This window comes from Cavia porcellus, unplaced genomic scaffold (genome assembly GCF_034190915.1).
Source record: "Cavia porcellus strain 051 isolate PalLab524CR breed Dunkin Hartley unplaced genomic scaffold, mCavPor4.1 scaffold_1, whole genome shotgun sequence".
Taxonomy (NCBI): Eukaryota; Metazoa; Chordata; class Mammalia; order Rodentia; family Caviidae; genus Cavia; species Cavia porcellus.
In genome coordinates, this window is record NW_026947484.1 from 233,569,967 (window position 1) to 233,589,570 (window position 19,604).

At 42.3% G+C, this 19,604-nt stretch overlaps 1 protein-coding gene across 2 annotated transcripts in view; it reads right to left on the reverse strand.

The window, feature by feature from the left end:
• Spata31h1 (SPATA31 subfamily H member 1) overlaps positions 1-19,604 on the reverse strand; it is a 38,559-nt gene that overhangs the window by 18,608 nt on the left and 347 nt on the right. The window contains exon 1 of one of the 2 annotated variants that reach the window (XM_063230577.1): positions 13,481-13,841. The exons of the other annotated variant lie outside the window; for it this stretch is intronic. Coding sequence (XP_063086647.1) covers positions 13,481-13,624 — 144 coding nt within the window. The 5' untranslated portion in view covers positions 13,625-13,841. Of the gene's footprint in view, positions 1-13,480; positions 13,842-19,604 lie in introns of those variants that run through there. 2 annotated transcript variants of the gene reach the window in all.

Consider the following 19,604-nt stretch of genomic DNA (forward strand, 5'->3'; position numbering starts at 1 on the left):
ACACTGATTTAGGTCAGCTGGTATTTAAGTTGAACAACAGTTTTTAATTCTCCACCCTGAAAATGCTGAATAAACTGCCACATCCTTTAAAATGCAGAATTTAGCTGTCATGAAAATGAACAAAAAATCAGGGTGAAAGCAATGTAGAGAGAACTCTTCCAAAGGATACTAGAAGGCTACTAAGATAACAGGATTTACACACATCTCAAGCTGCAGCCTAGGAATGTGGACTTTGGTGACCTCTACTCGTTGACTGCAGGTATCTGGAAAAAACATGACGAGACAATTACACTGTACCAGAGACTCAAAATACAGGCCAAGAAGTTACCAGATTTGTGAAGAGGGTGATGACCCATCCCCATAATCCCAGAGCCACAGAAGCTGAAGCAGGAAGATCACCATAAATTTGAAGCCAGCCTGTGCTACTCTGTGAGTTCAAGACCAGCCTGAACTGATTAGTGAAATCATCTCAAAAAGACAAAAAAACAAAACAAAACCTTTCCTATTACCACAACCTTCTTCACTATACCCATAATTTACTATGGCACATGTACTACTATTAAAATCCTGTTAGTCCCAAATAATTATTATTCTTTAGAGACACTTTCTGTGATGGTTACTTAGATTCACAGTGGCCAGGAAAAAAGTCTGCCTACCAGACAAGGATGTTTGAGCTCTGTGTGTAAAAAATAACTTCTCTTGAGAATTTTAATTATGAGTACATCCTCCTACTGGTTTGGAGTTTTAATTTGTACTCTGTACCAAGAAACTAAAATTAAAACAAAAATTAATCTTGTAAAATAACAAAGAAGTACAAGAATAAAGAGAATATGTTTTGAATAACTATATGTGAAAAAGCAGATAAAACAGTTAAGACATTTTTTTCTTTTTTGTGAGATAAGGTCTCATTGCATAGTTGAGGCTGGTCTTGAACTCACTATGCAGCCCAGGCTGGCCTTGAACTTGCAGCAGTCGTCTTGCCCCAGCCTCCTGAGTGCTAGAATTACAGGAGTGTGCCATCTTGCCCAGCAAAACAGTTGAATTCATATAAAAAATATAAAATACCAAAATTGGGCAGGAGCTAGGAATATACCTCAGTGGCACAGTGTCTGCCTGGCAAGTGCAAGGCCCTGAGTTTGATTACTGGCCCAAAACAAAGTTGGGCAAAAAAAAAAAAATAGATAATTTTAGTAAACCAATAAGCATGAAAGTAATTGGAATGGTAAAGACACTCGTCAATCAACATATCAGAGTTCAGCAAGATTTCTGAATACCTGTTGTATTCAGGGGTTGTACACAGAGAACAATTACAATCAAGGCATGGAGTTTATACTATTTTTATAATGGTCACCGGAAGTTAACACAGGAAAATGCAGGAAATCTATCCGCACCACCAAAGACACAGATTATTCAGTCAAGAGCCTAAACCCGATGGCAATGTCCATGAGTCCAGATAAAAACCCAGAGCTCAGGACAATGCCTCCCATGAGTCCAACTGGAGGTCCAGAGCCCACAAGAAGGACTCATGCCAGTCTCTTTTACGGATCGGTGCTGGGAAGACCCCAGGGTCAGCGGTGGAAGCCAGAAAGTCTATGCCAGCAGGATGAAGGAGCTGTGCTGGTGGAATGAGGGTTCTACACTGGAGATGAGAAGTCACACTCACAGCAAAGACCAGGGCTGTCCTGAAAGTCACCACAGACATCCTCAGTGACACGGAGGCCCCAAGCTCCTCCGACAACAAGCACAGTCGAGTATATGCCAGGAAGCAGCGTGACGAGTTCATCCTGGAGACCAAGCAGCACATCTCTTCCCCTCTGGAGCCAGGAAGCAATGCTTGATGTGAGGACCAAAGCTTCTCCAGAATCAACAGCTCAGACAGCAACTTGTAGGAGAACACACAATGCCTCCTTAACACCTCAACCCTCAATACTTCCCTTCTCCACCTATTTATCCTGGCAACTTTCCTCAGGTGGAGCATCTTCACCCAATGCCATGCTGATGTAATCCAGCTGGAGTTAAGTTGACCACCAGTTCTTAATCCATAACAATACCTGAACAATTTACAAATAGCATTAGCATTTCTCTACTATAACAAAAAGTATAAAGATAAAATTGAAGATAGCACAACATATTATTCATAAATAGAAATAACATGAAAAATTTGCCATCATGCCTAAGCACAAGAAACTTTAGGAAAGACTTTTGGGAGAACATGGTGGACAGATAGCAGCAGCTACGGAGGCTCTCTGAGAGACCCAGCTTAGAATCCAGGAATGGTGCAGAGTGACGAGTCCTAAGCAAGAGGAGATATATCCTGCTGACCCAAGAATGAACTGGACTGAGAGAAACCGACTGGGAATGCAATCCTGGTGCTATAACAGAAACAGATAAAGCCTCAGTGTGAAAACTGGAGCCCGGGCCATTGGAAGCCAAGATTTGGGTTTCCTGCTGCCGCTGCTGCATCTGAATCAGCTCGGCAGGGAGAGAGACATGCGAAAGCTCTGAAAAATAGGAATTGGTGAACAGAGTTGAGAGCGGGATGGGCAGGGAGCCGTGCATCGACCTGTGGTGAGAGAAGGAAACAGGGATTCTTCTATGGTCTAGGAGGCTCCAACAGAGGACATTCTGGGACCGGGCAGACTAGCCAGAACAGGATGCTGCAGTGATTTCAGTCACATATTCCCCTCTCAAGTAGGATTGGTGGGGAATGCCTGGCCTGGGTGATACCATGGACTAAGACCCAGTAGGCTAGCCCAAACCAGGTTCCAGCACCTGTAGGTGCACCCTAGCAGTGAATCCTTCAGTAGGTTGGCTGACCTGGAGGGGTGGGCCCACCAGAGGCTGCCCAGGTTTGTGTCTCCCTAGTACACTGCAGTGGGTGGGAACACCTAGCTGGCGGATTCAAACAAACTGTAACCGACAAAAAAAAAAAAAAAAAAAAAAAAAAAAATTGGGCCTCCTATTTACATTTGTATGGAAGAAACAAAAAATATGGGAAGAGGGGGCAATAAGAAAGGGTCCTCGGCCCCCAATCCTGAGAACACTGATCCAGGAAAGGTAAATACAAAGAAAAATGAGGACAGAAAACATGCAATATCAGGCATGATATTGGCACCAATAGACATAAAGCGATATCTCCAGAGCCTCATAGATGAGCTTAAAAGTGAAGTATTTAATGAAATAAAGCAAGATATAAGTAGAATAGTTAGGGAAATGCTAAGCACTGCCCAAGAAAAAAAAAAAGATGGTGAAATGGAAGAACATAAAAAAAGGGGAGAATTGTTTGATGGAGAAATAGAGAAAACATAGAATACGTGAAGTAGATTCAAAGAGATTACCAGGAAACTAAAAACTCTATTGAAAGCTGGCATAAGGGCCGGGGATTTAGCTCAGCGGCATAAGTGCCTGCCTTGCAAGCAGACAGTCGTGAGTTCAATCCCTGGTACCGATAAAAAAGAAAAAGACAAAAAAAAAAAAAAAGAAAGAAAGCTGGCATAACAGCTTGAAAGAAACTAAGGATAGATTATCTGAACTGGAGGACAGATTTGTAAAGTGGGAGCATGAAATGAAAAACTTCTTAAAAATAACAAAGAAACAAACAGCAATGATACAAAGGCTAGAAGATAATAGGATCTATAACTTAAGAATTAAGAACATAAAAGAAGAGGTAGGGACACAAACAAATGAACTACAAAAGCTATTCGCAAAAATAATCCAGGAGAATTTCCCTAATTTAGCAAAAGATACTCAGATATATGAGGCATACAGGACCACAGCCACCTACAACCCAAACAGAGCTACACCCAGGCGTATAATAATCAAAATTCCAGAAATCCAATATAAGAATATTAAAAGCCATCAGAGACAAGAAACAGATCACTTACAAGGGAACACCCATCAGAATTACAGCAGACTTCTTGGCACAAACCATCAAATCACAAAGAACATGGGGGGAAATAATTCAAACTTTGAAAGATAATAACTTCCAGCCAAGATTGATATATCCTGCACAACTATCCCTGGAAATTGATGGAAAAACAAGGTGCTTCCAGGATAAAGAGGAACTAGGGGAATTTGCAACCACCAATTCAACTCTACAGAGAATACTGCAGGATATTCTAAAAAAGAAAAATACCAAGATTCCAGATATAGTGGCGGGGAGGCCACAAAGAATGGAGCAGAAAACAAAATGAGGAAGACAAACCTACAACTAGTGACAGAAAAAGAGCTCAACAGAAATGAGGCAGAAAAGATTGGATGGTAGGAACAGCTATTTTGGAGAAAACAACATCATAATAGGTAATGCTGATTTAATATCATCTTGTTTTGAAGTCCCATCAAGCTTTTGTTCTTCTGTCTCCATAGGTCTTAACATGTTGTATCTTGTTGGATTTTATTATATGCGACAATATAAACAAAAACTTTTATAGACAAGGACATTATACAGACACTATTGTTCATTTTCTGTTACTTGATTCCAAATACCCTGTAATATTGTCATTCTCTTGAATGGTTTTACATTGTTTTGATATGTTTGATGCTACAGTATAACAAACTTATACTCAAAGATTTCCAGGAAAAAGACAATATGGTAACTACTTTTATGTCGGGATTATCTTGTGGTGAAACACTATTTTGCTTAAGTGGTTATGTTTTGACCTGCGCTGTTTTATTGTTATGCCCTCTTTTATCTCAATCTCCATTTTATTATTTACTTTTTTATTTTTATCCTTTTAATTAAGGAAAAATAAATAAAAAATAGCAGGATATATTATAGTAACTCATTTTGATTTTCTATTAACTTGATTTGAAGCCCTGTATTGCTCTCACCATCTTGTTTTGACTGATGTTCCTCTATTCTGTTTTGCTTGATAGTACCAGGTTCAAAAGTTTAAGCAATAGCTGTGAAGATAGTGGGATTCATTATGACGCCCATTCTGGTTGACTATTATCTTCTTTTGAAGACCTGTAATGTCTCCAGTGTTTTGGTTTTGTTATTTTCTTTCTTTACTGTTTTGTTCAATTTTATTATAACTGATGATATAGGCAATTCTTTTTAAGATAGCAGGAGGCATTGTGGTAACCATTGTTGATCACCTTGTATTATGTTTTTACATTATCTATTTTGTCCACCCTTTTGATTTGACTGACTCCGTTCTGTCACATTTGGTTTTACTCTCTTCCAAAGAAAGTAATAAGAACTATAGGAGTAATAAAACCCAAAATGTGTAATAGTCATTGTACAAAAGAGAGGAAAAGAAAGTGCTCTAAATGATATAACTGCATGTATATTTAAGTGTATAAGATAGACAATGATATTACTGAGTTTTGTTGGATCATTGAACAGAACTGTTTGCAGTCTCACTGTCTGAATGTCCACTTTATATGCTTTAATTTTGTAACTTGAACAAATATTTCTAAGATGACAATATGTAATCCATTAACTAGTGATTTCCTACTGTTTATTTTTTTTCTGAAATTCTGTAAAACTTGTACCCTTCTGCTTTTTTTTTTCTTTTTCTCCTTAAATAAAATTTTTAAAATGCAAAAAAAAAAAAAAAAAAAAAAAAAAGAAAAAGAAAGAAACTGCAGGAAAGCCATCTTCACGCTGAGTTCAGGGGACCAGACAAGTGTTCCCAGCAAGCAGTAACCACATGCAGACCTTTGAGGAATTCAGAACTCAAGTTCACATCATCTGAGTTGTTCCCAAAACATTTCTAAGCTGTGAGTTTAAAGTGGTACTGGCTGGATGGCGTCATAGTCAGAAACAAGTGAAATATACTGTGAGGCTTCAGAGCATCTACTGGGCTGCAGAAAATCACCATCAATATTGCACTTCATTAAATCTAACAGGTACCATTATTTTATATGTTGCTAGAATGAAAACAGAACCTTGCCAGTTACATTTTTAAATGCCATCACTTATGACAATTAACCCAATTTCAGAAACATGAACTGTTAAAAAATAGGCACTGTACAGAAACAACAGAAAACAGAAATAAATAACCTGGAAATAACTCTAACCCTACGCCTAACTCCTAACCCTAATCCTAACCCTATTAGGATTATCAGCTATTATAATTATCAGACGTAGATTGGAAAATAAGTATATATTTTTGGAGACAGGGTAAAATCTGGTAGAGATTATCAGAAAGAAAATAACAGGTCCATCTCTTTTGTGGACATAGACACAAAATCCCAAACAAAATAGAAAACTAAATCCAGTTATACAAAAAAAAAAAAAAGAGATCATGAAAAACATCATGAGAGTGTTATATTTATTCTAGGAACTCACAGTTGGTTTATTATTTTTTGCTTTGGTACCAGGAATTGATGGTATTATTTTTAAATCTCAGTGTAATTCAGCGCACTGAGAGAACAAACAAGGAAACCATATGACCATCTCAGCAGGGACAGGAAAAACACTTAATAAACTTTAACCCCAATATAAAAAGAGATATAATTTAAAAATTGAAAAAGGAAGAAAAAGCAAAGCAGAAAACTGAATACCTGTTCATGCTAAAATTCTTAGCAAAGTAGAAAGGATGTTTGAAAAACCATATATATAGCAAACATTATTCACGATGGTGTATAATGAATTCCTTTACATAGAAAAACAGTAAGGATCTCCACTACACCACTGCTATGAACATTGTATTGGAAGTTCTACCCATTGCAATAAGGCAAGGAAAAGAAAAGCTATTAGCCAGACATGATGTCATGCACTTGTGCTTGGGAGGCTGAAACAGGAGAACTGCCTCAAGTTTGAGACCAGCCAGAGTCCTACGGCGAGTTCAAGGTTACCTTGAACTACATATCAAGACCCTCTCTCATAAAAGCAAACAAAAATTGAAAAAGAAAGAAAGAGCATAAGGATTAGAAAAGGAAACAATAAAATGATTGTTATTTACAAATACAGTTAATACAGTAATACAGTTATATAGAATATTTTTAAAACCTACTGATAAGTACAGTTGATAAGCAAATTCAGCATGGTCTTTAGGCATAAGATCAATTTTAAAAACTCTCATATTTCCAACTTCCAGAATCATTTTCTAAATGGCATTTAAAACACCGCTCCAAAACCAGATATGTGCTTCCTGATGCTGATGAAACACCTTCTCCTTCGTCACAAAAAGTAAGTCTGACGAGTCTTAGATGAGTCCAGCTTCCCCGTCTTAGTTTATTTCTGTTTCTGTAACAGAATACCTGTGGCTGGTTACTTAATAAAGCAAAAAACAATTTTGGTTCATACTGCTGCACGTCAAAGAGCACGGTATCTACCTCTTCTGTTTCTGATGAGGTCCTCGGACAGCTTCACCTCGTGGCAGAAAGCAGAAGTGTGTGTTGTGGAGGAGAACAGAGCACCCCTCTTTTGGGATAGCGAATCCAGTCCTGAGAGATGCAGCACTCATACCAATGACGACTGAGCAAGGTCAGCAAGAAAAATATCAAACGCTTCTGGTTGGGCATGGTGGCACACAGCTGTAATCCCAGCACTTGGGAGGCTGTGGCAGCAGAATTGCCATGAGTTTGAGGCCAGCCTGAACTACATAGTGGGTTCAGGGCCACCCGAAATACATAGTGAGACCCTCTCTCAACCCTCCCCAGCAAAAGAAATAAAGAAAACTCATCTACTGGCCCTGCCTCCCAAATTTCTACATGAATTGGAGGATAAACCCATCAAAACCAAAGCACTCTCTCACAGGAAATACAAAAAGACACATGGGTTTGGTTTTGTTTTGGTTTTTGTTTGTCTTTTTGAGACAGGGTCTCACTATTCAGTTCAGGCTGGGCTTGAGCTCACTTTGTAGCCCAGGTTTATCTTGAAATTGCAATGATTTTCTTGCCTCAGCCTTCTGAGTGTTGGAATTACAGGCGTGTACCACCATGCCCAGCAACAACATCGGCATTTGATCACCAAAGGGTTGCCTAAACTTCTGAAGGACAAATGACCCATTTCTGCAACATACAAAGGGGAGAATAAAAAAGAAAGAAAGAAAAGTGGGGGAAACTATGAATTAGAAAAGATTTAAGAGATATGCCAATCAGTCTCAACGTGTGATCCCGAGTCTAACAGATTCCAGATAATAACATGTTGTTGGAGACCACTACCCAGCGGCTCTGAGCAGGATTTAAAAGTAACTGATTGGCTTTCTATGTTTATCTGTGAGTCTGTCCTGGGCCTCAGCCCCTTGCCTGGCAACGAGAGCTGATTCATAGTAAGTGAACCTCTGTGAATCACTGGTCCTGGCTGAGGCCTGTCATGGCCTGTGAGGCCAGAGATACCTCAAAGGGCAAGATAAGGCCGCAGCTGTGGACATCTTGGCTCCAGTACTAATTAAGTAAATAGAGGCTGCAGCTGAAGGAATTTCACTCCTGCAGTAGCACTCCTACCATAAATGTCATCCTGGAGATAAAACAATTTCTCCTAAATTGGCATAATTTACTACTTGGAGAAGTCGTTGAAGTGACTCCCAAGGTCCTGCTCATTTCCCTGCACTTTCCTCAGTTTCCCTGCCCTTGTTGTTGGACCCAATAAAATGGGTGGTCCAGAGAAGTCTCTGTCTTAGTCCCCAGAGTCTTGAGCTCAGCTAAAGGTTTTGACCCTCCTGGAGCCCTAAAGTCATACCACTTGTCTCATTTTACTTAAGCTTTTGCCATATACTCGTTTGGGAGATTGGGGATCTAAGTCAGGACCTGATAACATGTCATTTATGAAACTATTGGAATTTGAATACTCAATTGGTATTTGATGAGGAAATATTGTTAAGCTTTTATACACAATAATGATATTGTGTTGGCAGGTGTGGTGGTGGCACATACCTATAATCCCAGCACTTGGGAGGCTGAGGCAGGAGGATAACCACAAGTTTGAAGCCAGCCTAAGATACATAAGGAGTTCAAAGTCAGCCTGAACACCATAGTGAGACCCTGTTTTAAAAATAAACCAGGTACTAATCATACTTGACACTGCCTAGCTTCCAAGATCAGATGAGATTGGGAACCTTCAGGATGGTATAGCCGTAGACATTAAAAAACCCAATAATAATAATAATATTGTAATTAAGCATCTTGTTTGTTTTGATTAAGCACTCTTGCTGTGTTGTACAGGGCAGCCTTAAACTCCTAGACTCAAGCAATACTCCTGATTCAGCCTCCCACATAGTAGAACTAAAGTTGTGCACCACCATGCTCAGCTGATTAAACAGTTATTTTATTAAACATTTTTAGGGATCCTTATCTTTGGATGCATTCTCTAAAACATTTACAAATTAAATTGTATTATTTGAAATTTGCTCACAATAATGTGGTAAAAGTTGCAGCAGGGTGATGGACCCACTTAGATTCTTATACACTTCTATGTACTTTTGATTTGTTTGAAATTTTCCTTAATATACTAAAATTAATAGTAATATACTATACTTACTATAACCTTTTTTTTTTAAATCGGTACCAGGGATTGAACTCATGACCGCCTGCTTAAGGCAGGTGCTTATGCCACTGAGCTAAATCCCCAGCCCCATTACTATATAACCTTTTAAAACCCTTTGTATAACCAGATAAGTATAATTGAGAGAAAGTAAGAAAGTTGAAATATATGAATGAGAAACAAATTCACGAATTGGAAAACATTTTTGGGATGTTTGTTACCTCCAACATAAACTGTAAATTCAGTGTCATCCCAGCCTACACCCTGCATTTTTTTGTTTTTGTTTTTGTTTTTTGTTTTTTGTCGGTACCAGGGATCGAACTCATGACTGCCTGCTACACCCTGCATGTTTTGTGTGACAGTTAACAGCATGGTTCCCAAATTACACGAATCATTGTTCCCCTCGATAGACATGTTTTGAAATTTTATTTTAGTCCTTTTTTCTTCTTCTTTTTTTTCCTTGAAACCAAATGAATTTGAAAAAATAAATGACATGAAAATGCCAGAGACCTAGAACAGTGGTTGCGAACCTATGGCACACATGCTGAAGCCACATACAGAGCCCTCTTTGTTACCACACAAGCCAGGCTGCCCTGACTTTTTTTAAGATAACAGTTGTTTCTTCCTAAACTAAAACGTCAGTATTCAGGTCAAATGGCAGTGTTGGCGTTTTGCAATAAATAAGTAGGTTTTGGGGTGCAGCTTGGGCACTCGTCTCTAAAAGTTCACCATCACTGATCTAGAATAACACAGTTGCAAGAAGACCAAAATCAGAAGCCTTATGCATTAGCAAATTCAAGACAATAAGTATAGCAGTACATCATTCAATACAGTGAGGTTTTGCTTTAAGGATGATAAATAGATGAATGTGAAAAACTGAGTCTTGAGGGCTGGGGATTTAGCTCAGCGGCATAAGCGCCTGCCTTGGAAGCAGGCAGTCATGGATTCGATCCCCGGTACCGATAAAAAGGAAAAAGACAAAAAAGACAAAAAAAAAAAAAAAAAAAAACCTGAGTCTTGAAATAGAGCACATATATACGTTTTTCTGATTCAGGACAGAGTCACCTATGCTAGCCAGTGAAGAAAGTCTTCTCAGTAAACAGTGTGGGTGGAAAGAACTGAGATCAGTGAGGTATTGAGGGCAGTGCAAACACAGATCAGATTTTAAAGTTTTATATTTTGCTCTTTGAGAATTCTTGCATTAATTTTGATTTATCAGTAATAATGAATTAAGCTGGCCTTGGTGGTGCACGCCTGTGACCCCAGCACTTGGGAGGCTGAGGTGAGAGAATTACTGCTGAGTACGAGGCCAGCCTGGGCCACCTTGTGAGTTCAAGGCCAGCCTGCCCAAACTACATAGCAACACGCTCTCAAAAAGCCCTAATAGGGACTGGGAATTTAGCTCAGCGGCATAAGCACCTGCCTTGCAAGCAGGCAATCGTGAGTTTGATCCCTGGTACTGATAAAAACGAAAAAGACAAAAAAAAAAAAAAAAAAAAGCCCTAATAATACCGATGAGAATGGTGATGATGAATTAAGTATCTGGATTGATTACAAGATTTTTGGTACCTTTTTTTTTTTTTCCTGAGACAGGGTCTCACTGTGTAGTCTCACCTATGTAGCTCAGGCTGGCCTCTAACTGGCAGTGATCCTTCTGCCTCAGCCTCCAGAGTACTGGGATCACAGGTGTACACCACTATGCCTACCCAGTGTCACTTAAATTTGTCTCTGAGATGAGAGTCTTGATTATTTTACCCTAATCCCTGCCCTACGGAGGGAATTAGATTTCTTTTTTTTTTTTTTTTGGTCTTTTTCATTTTTATCGGTACCAGGGATCAAACTCATGACCGCCTGCTTGCAAAGCAGGTGCTTATGCCACTGAGCTAAACCTCCAGCCCCTGGGAATTAGATTTCTACACAGAGAGATGGGGGAAGAATTTTGGCCCCTGCCATTCACCACACACAAAAGGTAATCTGAGATGGCGTCCTAGGTCTACATGTGAAAAGAAGAAGAAAGTAAGAATTGTAGAAGAAGCATAGAAAACTAGATTTATAGCCTGTGTAGTCAAAGATTTCTAATACTAGAAAAGGTGGGAAAGGTAGGACTAGGCATAAAAGAAAATTTGATAAATTGGATTTCATTAAAACTAAGAACTTCACACCAGGTATGGTGGTGCATGCCTGTAATCCCAGCACTTGGTAGGCTGAGGCAGGAGAGTCACCACAAGTTCCAGGCCAACCTGGGCTACATAGTGAACTACATAGCAAGATCTTGTCTCAAAGCAAAAATAAGTAAATAAAAATTAAAATAAATAAGATTAAGAACTCCGGTTAAGACATCATAATCAAATCGAAAGTTAAGGCACAAAGTGAGAGGACTGATTTTTAAGACCTATAGCTGGCAGAGGATTCATTTTCATAATATTTACTTATTTTGGTAGCGGAGATTGAACTCATAGCCTCATGCTTGCCAGGCAGGTGCTTGTGCCACCGACCTAAATCCCCAGCCCCCCCACTTTTTTTTTTTGAGAGAAGGTCTCGACATGTGTTCTAGGCTGGAGAGAACTCATTACGAGGTTCAGCCTGCCCCTGAATTCTCAGTGACCCTCTTTTCCTCAGACTTCAGAATGCTGGGATAACAGATGTGTGCCACCACGCTCAGTTACCTGTTCATATTTTTAAAGAATTCTTACAAATCACTAAGCAAAAGACTGAGCACCCAATCCTTAAGAGACAAAATATTTCAACAGGCAGTTTGCAAAAGAGAATTTACAGGCTGACATGGTGGTATACACCTGTAGTCCCAGCAACCGGGAGGCTGAGGCAGGAGGATCACTGTGAAGTCAAGGCCAGCCAGGATTACACAGTGAATTTCAAAGGCAACCTGGGGCCAGGGATATAGCTTAGCGGCTCAGCGCCTGCCTGGCAAGTACAAGTTTGTGAGTTCGATTCTCAGTACCAAAAACAAAAACAAAGGAGACCTGAGTATATAGCAAGACCTGTCTCAGCAACAAAAAGAAAAAAAAGAATCTCCAAATGATCAATAAACACGAGAAGACAGTATCATTAATCGCAAACACACATAAAACCACAGTGCAATGCCATATACTGGAGTGACCAAAGTGAAGCTGATGGACAATGCCGAGGACGAGCAAGATGGCAACAATGTAGAGCAACCTGTAATGGTGCACACCCGGAATCCCAGCACTGGGAGAGGCTGAGGCAGCAGCAGTGCTGTGAGTTCAAGGCCAGCCTGGGCTGCACAGAAGGCCTGCCTCAAAAAGTACAGGAGCAAAAAAAAAAAAAAAAAAAAAAAGAGAGAGAGAGAGAGAGAGAGAGAGAGAGAATGTACAACTACTCTCATGGGACAGTAAATTAGTGTAAGCAGTTTAGGAAACCGACATCATCTAATAAATTAAACAGAGACCACGTGGCCAGGCAATTCCTCTCCTATTGGGAATCAGGATTCCACCAAGGCCGTGTCATTTGCAGTTAACATCCTGAAGCCTTCTTTGTCATGCAGCTATACATTTTTAAATGATGACATATTTTCAAATTATAAAACAACAAACAATGGAATTTTGGGAATGCGATATGCAGAACTGCAGACATCAGGCCACACTGGGCGATGCAGGCTCCTGCAGGCCCAGCAGGTGGGTGACCGAGGTGGGACGATTACGGTGAGTCGGAGGCTGGCCTGAGCTACATAGTGAGCCTTGTCTCCAAAAACCACTAAAAAACAAAACCTGAGCTCTCCAGAGATCTTTTCCAGTTCATCCCGGATCAAACGGCTCCCCGCCCCCAGGTCTCCCACTTCCCGGGGCTCCTAGGGTGGGCGTGGGGTTTAGTCTCCCCCCAGCCCGGGTGATTGGTCCTCAGTGGTTGGTCCTCTGCAGGCCGAAGAGAATGGAAGGCCAAAGGGCTTGCAGGACGGTAGGCAGGACGCCCGCGGCCACTGTCTCAGATCCCCCCTCCTCCACCTGATCCCTCCCATAAACCAAAGCGCAGGCGGCTCTCGGGTCCCCCGCAGTCGCAGCAGGTTTGTACCTCTGAGTCTGTCTTGACTGCCACCGGCCTCTTGCGGTGACGTCTGGCCAACAGCACACACACCCCGCAGACAAGGGCACCGAATGGTAGTAGAAGGTTGAGATGGGGTGACAGCGGCATAAGCAGCTCCCAGATTAGCGCCATCGCTCAACCCTGTGCCCTTCTCTGCCATACAACTGTCCTGCTAAGGCTGTGCTTCACTGTGCTAAGGCTGAGGTCACAAAGAGCATTCCAACGCAAACCTCAGAGAGCCGGCCTGCGTGGCCGCTCCCACGCCATTGGCCGCCCCTCTGCCGCGGCCCTGATCTCACAGTCCAAGCTCCAGGAAGCCTGCAACCGCAGACCTGCCTATTATCCCAGCTTCTTGGGAGGCTGAGGCAGGAGGATCCCAAATTTGAGAATGAGGTCTTTTCTCAAGTTTAAAAAACTAAAGCAGAGGACTTGGGTTTAGTAGTCACAAAAACCAGTTCAGGGAAGAGCTCATTAGTGACTTTTCTAGGATCAGGCTAGACAGCTTGTCATTAAGTGGGGAGTAAGGACAGTAAAGTTTCAAAGGAGCAGGTTTTCCAAGCCATGTGTTCTGCCCTACAAACATTTCTCTGGAGTCAGTCACTCTTCAGAGGCCCAGGTATGGTATCACACATTCCAAACCGTAAGTAGAAGACAGGGCCAAATACGTTGGACATGGTGGCCCAGGCCTGCAATTCCAGCAGTTGGGAGGCTGAGGCAGGAGGATCACTGTGAGTTTGAGGCCAGCCTGGGCTACAAAGTGAGCTCAAGACCTGAAGTACATAGTGAAACCCTGTCTTGAAAGAAAAGAAGAAAAAGAAAGAAAGAGAAAGAAAGAACCTTTATTTATAGATGCTATGGCTTGGATGTGGACTGCGTGTCTCCCAAAGATTCATAAGTTGAAATTTAATCCCTGCTGTGAACCATTAGGAGGGTGAAACTCAGTCCAACCACAGTGTGTGAAAGCAGGCCTTTGGGAGGGGACTGGGCTTACAGGAGGCAGACGCCCAGGACTGAACCCTGGTACCTTACAAGGAGAAGGCGAGACCTGAGCAGAGACCTGGCCGCGGCTGCTGCTTTCTCTGCAGGTGCTCGCCTGCCCCTCCTCAGGACTCAGCTGGCACCAAGGCCGTCCCCAGACACAGCCCCCTCATTCTGGACCCAAACCGGGAAAAATAAATCTCTTGTTTTGCCTGCATCCTGTATTTTTTTAATAGTGTCACAAAATGGAATAATATAATATTCGTATAAAAATATATCTTTGGGGGCTGGGGATTTAGCTCAGTGGCATAAGTGCCTGCCTTGCAAGCAGGCAGTCATGAGTTTGATCCCTGGTACCGGTAAAAATACAAAAAAAAAAAAAAAAAAAAAATATATATATATATATATATCTTTGGTGTCATAAATACCACCCTAAGGAGGTGGCTCCACAGTAGAGCAAGGCCATAGATACGATCCACAATATCACTAAAAGAATAAAACATTTAAAGAAATAAAAATTCTACACATGCATAAAAATAAGTTGTATCCTGCAGGTGAAATTTATATTATTCCTAAACTTTTGTTCCATCAATGATTCATCAGTGATTCGTAAGGCAAGTATGCAAACTCTTCTGCTGCGTGGGTTTATTTCTCCCTGAAATACTCGCTGCCTGCCTTTGCAGTGAACTGTAGCCCAGCCCTCTCCCCATTTTGGTTTTTTGAGATGCAGTCTCACCATGTAGTTCAGATTGGCCTTGAAACAAAGCAACCCTCCTGCCTCAGCCTACCAAGTGCTGGAATTACAGGCATGTGCCAATATGCCTGACTGCTTTTTTTTTTAATATTGGACATGAAGTAAAGTTAAAATATATGCTATTTGCAAGAGACATGCTGAAACAAAAAGATTTTAAGTAGGGTATGTAATCCATTTATACTTAATGTAATTACGGACATTTGGAGCAAAAATCAACTTCCTTTTACTTCCTGTTTTGTGCTGGTATGTGTCTGTTTCTCTCCTTGCTGTCCATTTTTTTTTTGTTTGTTTGCTTGTTTTGTTTTCTGAGACAAGGTCTCATTATGCTGTTCAGGCTGGCCTCAAGCCCGCAGCAATCCTGCCTCAGCCTCCGGAGTGTTGGGATTACAGATGTGTACTACCACGTACAGTTATTTTCAAATTATGCCATCCTTTACTAACTGGAATTATTTGTATTCCTTCTATGCAGGAGTTGACAGAACTGTTGCCTGTAGGTCATACTGAATCCGCCGCTTGTGTTTTCAAACAGAGTTTCAAACAGACTGCTGCTCACCACGTCCACTTTACCTGTTGCCCATGACTGTTCCCATGCCACAGCTGGGTAGCTACATAGCGGATGATTAGGGTTTCACACACTAAACTACTTGCTGTCTACTCCTTTACAGAAAAAATTTGCCAAGCCCACTTGTTTGTTTATTTGTTTGGTTTGAGACAGGGTCTTGCCTTGTCCAGGTTGGCCTTGAACTCACTGTGTATTCCAGGTGTACCTTGAATCCACAGGGACCCTCCTGCCTCATCCTCCTGAGTGCTGAGATTACAGCTGTGAACATATGCCCTGCTACCCCTAGCTCAAAGTCTTGAAGTAATCAAAACTTGTATTATTTTAGCTGGGTGTTGGGGTATACACCTGTAACCCCAGCTCTCAGACAGCCTCGAACTGCATAGTGAGACCCTGTCTCAACAAAACAAAACACCTTTATTGTCCGATGATAACTCAAGGTCCTTAAAATATTTTAATTCTATTTTCCCTTTTCCACAAATTTTATTATTGCAGTTAGGAAATTTATTTTTAAATAAACTTTTTAGTCTAGAATAACTTTATATAGCCAAGACAGTACAGTAAGTCTTCATATGCTCTAGTCTCACATAACTCTTACCTTTAATTTAATTTTATTTTGGTAGTGGGAATTGAGTTCAGGACCTTGTGCTTGCCAGGTAGGCCCTCTGCCACTGAGCAATATCTCTGGCCCTAACTCTTATATCTTATATAACTTAGGTATACTTGTCAAAACCAAGATTAACATTAATATATTTACTATTAATTAAACTGCCAACTATTTTGGATTTCATATTTTCCTACTAATGTCTTCTTTGTATCCAGAATCTAACCCAGCATACCACTTCATATTTAAGACTTTTTTTTAAGTGCTGGGGAATGAATCCAAGGTCTAGCTCACGCTAGGCAAGGACTCCACCCTGCACCACACCCCCCAGCTTCCTGGCAGGTATTTTGTAAGATTTCCCTAGATTTGAGTTTCTGTGATGTGTTCTTTGTGCTTAGATGAACGTTACGTGTTTGGGGGGGAATAATACCAGATGTAGCAAGCAGTCTTCTTGTGTCATATCAGAGGTACGTGATCTCGGCTGGTGATACCTGTCTCAGTGATTTGGTTAGGGTCTTGCTTGTGAGTTTTCTCCACTGTAAATTTGCCATTTTTCACTATCGATACTTTAGTATTTGGAAATAAGCCCCTAAACCTAGCCCACATTGGAGGTGTAGGAAGTGTAAAATGATTGATCTCCATTTCTTGGACTGTAGAGATAGAGATAGATCTCTGTATCTCTATCTGTGCATCTCTATCTGATTTCTTTTGTGGGAAAAGTTTGTCTCCCTCATCATACTCTACTGAATCGTTTGTTTTTATTGCTGTGAATTCGTGTATAATTACTCGTGCTATGTTGCTTATCTTGTTGCTCAATTGTCCCCGCTTTTGCCCCTAGGAATCCCTTTCACCTTGGCCCCTGTGTGCTCGGATAGATCCATCACTATGGAGTTCTGAGTGATTCCTGACTTTCTCACACTAAAAGATGCTTAGGGTTCCTCTTCCCGTCTCTCCCACTCCACGGTACCCCAGTGACCAGTTTCCAGGTGAGCCAATGCGCCCCTCTCCCATGCCGGCAGCAGCGTTTTGTACCACCTAAGCGCAGTGACCTCCCTCCTAACCCCAGAGTCCGACCCATCTGAGCCGTGCCTGCATTTACACGCAGTCGTAGGCACCTTGCTTTGTCTGCAGAGTCCACTTCCAGACCCAGCTGAAGGTCTTTCCCTCTAAAGTCCTAATGTAAACCTTTAACTTCAAGCCTGTATAACACGGGAGAGCTGGCTCTGGCCTCACATCCAAACCACCAAGGTTAGGAAGAGAACAGCTAGCTGATATGGAGCGGGCTCACAAGGGCACTTTTATTACATTAGGCTCCAGGTATGTGCGAGATGCAAATATCTTCTGCCTCGTCCTAACTTGGTTTTGATGAGGATATTGCTTCCTCCATTTCCTCCAGTCCAATCAGGTCCACTGGGTGAGGCCCATTGGCATTGCAGCATAATTGCTATTCTGCACGGACAATGGCTTGTGCTGTACTTGGGGGGATTTGCGTGTGTGTGTCTGTGTCTGTTTCCCCTCAGATGTCTGCTTTCCCCAATAAAATTAAAGCCTGTCACCCATCATTTATCTCTGGGCCATTCTAACAAGTCTTTTTTTTTTTTTTTTTTTTTTACTAGCATGGGCAATCAGGAGTTGGAACACAAACACAACACATCTTAATTCTTTTTTGATCTCTACCCCTCCTGTCCTTTCCTGCTCCTTCCTTCTTGGTCTTATTCCCTTTTGCAAAGGCTCTATTTTTACTTTTTTCAATTCTTTTTTTCCATCCTTTTCTTCCATCTCTTCTAACAAAGTTTTGAACTCTTTCGTTCTTCCGGGTGCACAGATTCCACTGACACTGATCTGACGACTGCTGCACAGGACCCACACACCAGTGCAAGTCTCCAAATACCCACAGATTGCGCATGCGTGCGGCACTGCAGGGCCAGCGCTCTCCGGCTGGGCTGTATCCCCACCCCTTGGTGGCAGAGTTTCTTTGGTTGTTCCTTTACCTCACCACAACTTTCTTCCAAAATTTCTCTTGATTCTTGGCCCATCCTGTAATCTCCCACAAAAGTCCTGGCAGCTCTCTGCTTTCCCTGCTCTGCCACTTCAGCTCCCTGTATCTTGTAACAGAGTTGCTTATATGTGTTTGTGAGTTACTAGGGCATAGGGGTGTCACCTGCCTGACTACCAAGACTGTGACTGGCCTCTAATGTCCCCCAAAGCTGAGCAGTACACCTTGTTCATGATATCCAAATATCACGTCGAACTATGGAAGAATGAAATTCTCTCGATGTCCATCTAAGAGCTTGACAGAAAGGACCATGTGGACGCGGGCTACTGTCCACGTTGGCATCATTTATAGGTTCAAAGGATGCTCTGCTCTCTCGGGCTCTGGAAAGCTAGACTCGTCTGCTGACTCTGCTCCTGACGTCAAGGTACTAGGTGGATTTAGACACGCAAGAGGGAGTCATGGGACACAGCAGAGGGGCTCTACAGCTTCCCTGCCTGCCTGCAACCATGTCGAGTTGCAGAGTTAGGTGTTCCTGCAGCATGGAAGGCCAAGTGCGCCACTCAGAAGGCACTGCCTGAGGGCTGCTGCTGGTGGAGGTGGGGGAGTTGGTTAAAGACCTAAGGCAGCACCGTGAAGAACAGTAAAACATCTCAGAGAGGATGGACGCGGGGGCCCACGGATGGACGCAGGGGCCCACGACCACCTTTCAAAGACATAAAACTCTGGCTCCTCACCATCTCCAGGGACCAGGGACTTTCTGGCGGGGAGGCTTATCCCAGGATCGGCCGGGCGTCTGAGAGCTGGAGATTTCTCTGCCGCAAGGGGGAGCCGGCCCTCTACCATCCGAGCCGCGGCAGCATGTGCATGATCTGGGGTGGGAGAGGGCGCCCTCTATTGGGCAGAACAGGCGAGAGCGGGAGAGGAGAGCATGCGGACTGAGGGGAGGCTGCTGGCGCGCCCTGAGCACCGAGTCGTGTCCCGCACCCCCAAGGTCCCTCTGCTTCCTTTAAGAACCCGGGGCAGGGGCTGCAACCCTGCCCGACGGCCTCCTGTGCGGATTCTAGCAGCGAGGGTCCTGCGGTGTCTCATCAGCTCGGCTTCCGAGCGGCTTACACGGTACTGGGCGCAATTTCTCCTCTTTCCCCGGACTTATCTAAAATGTCCCCGCCTGGCCTCTCCTCGCCTGTCCCCTTCCCTCCCCTCACCTTTTCTCCCTCCCCT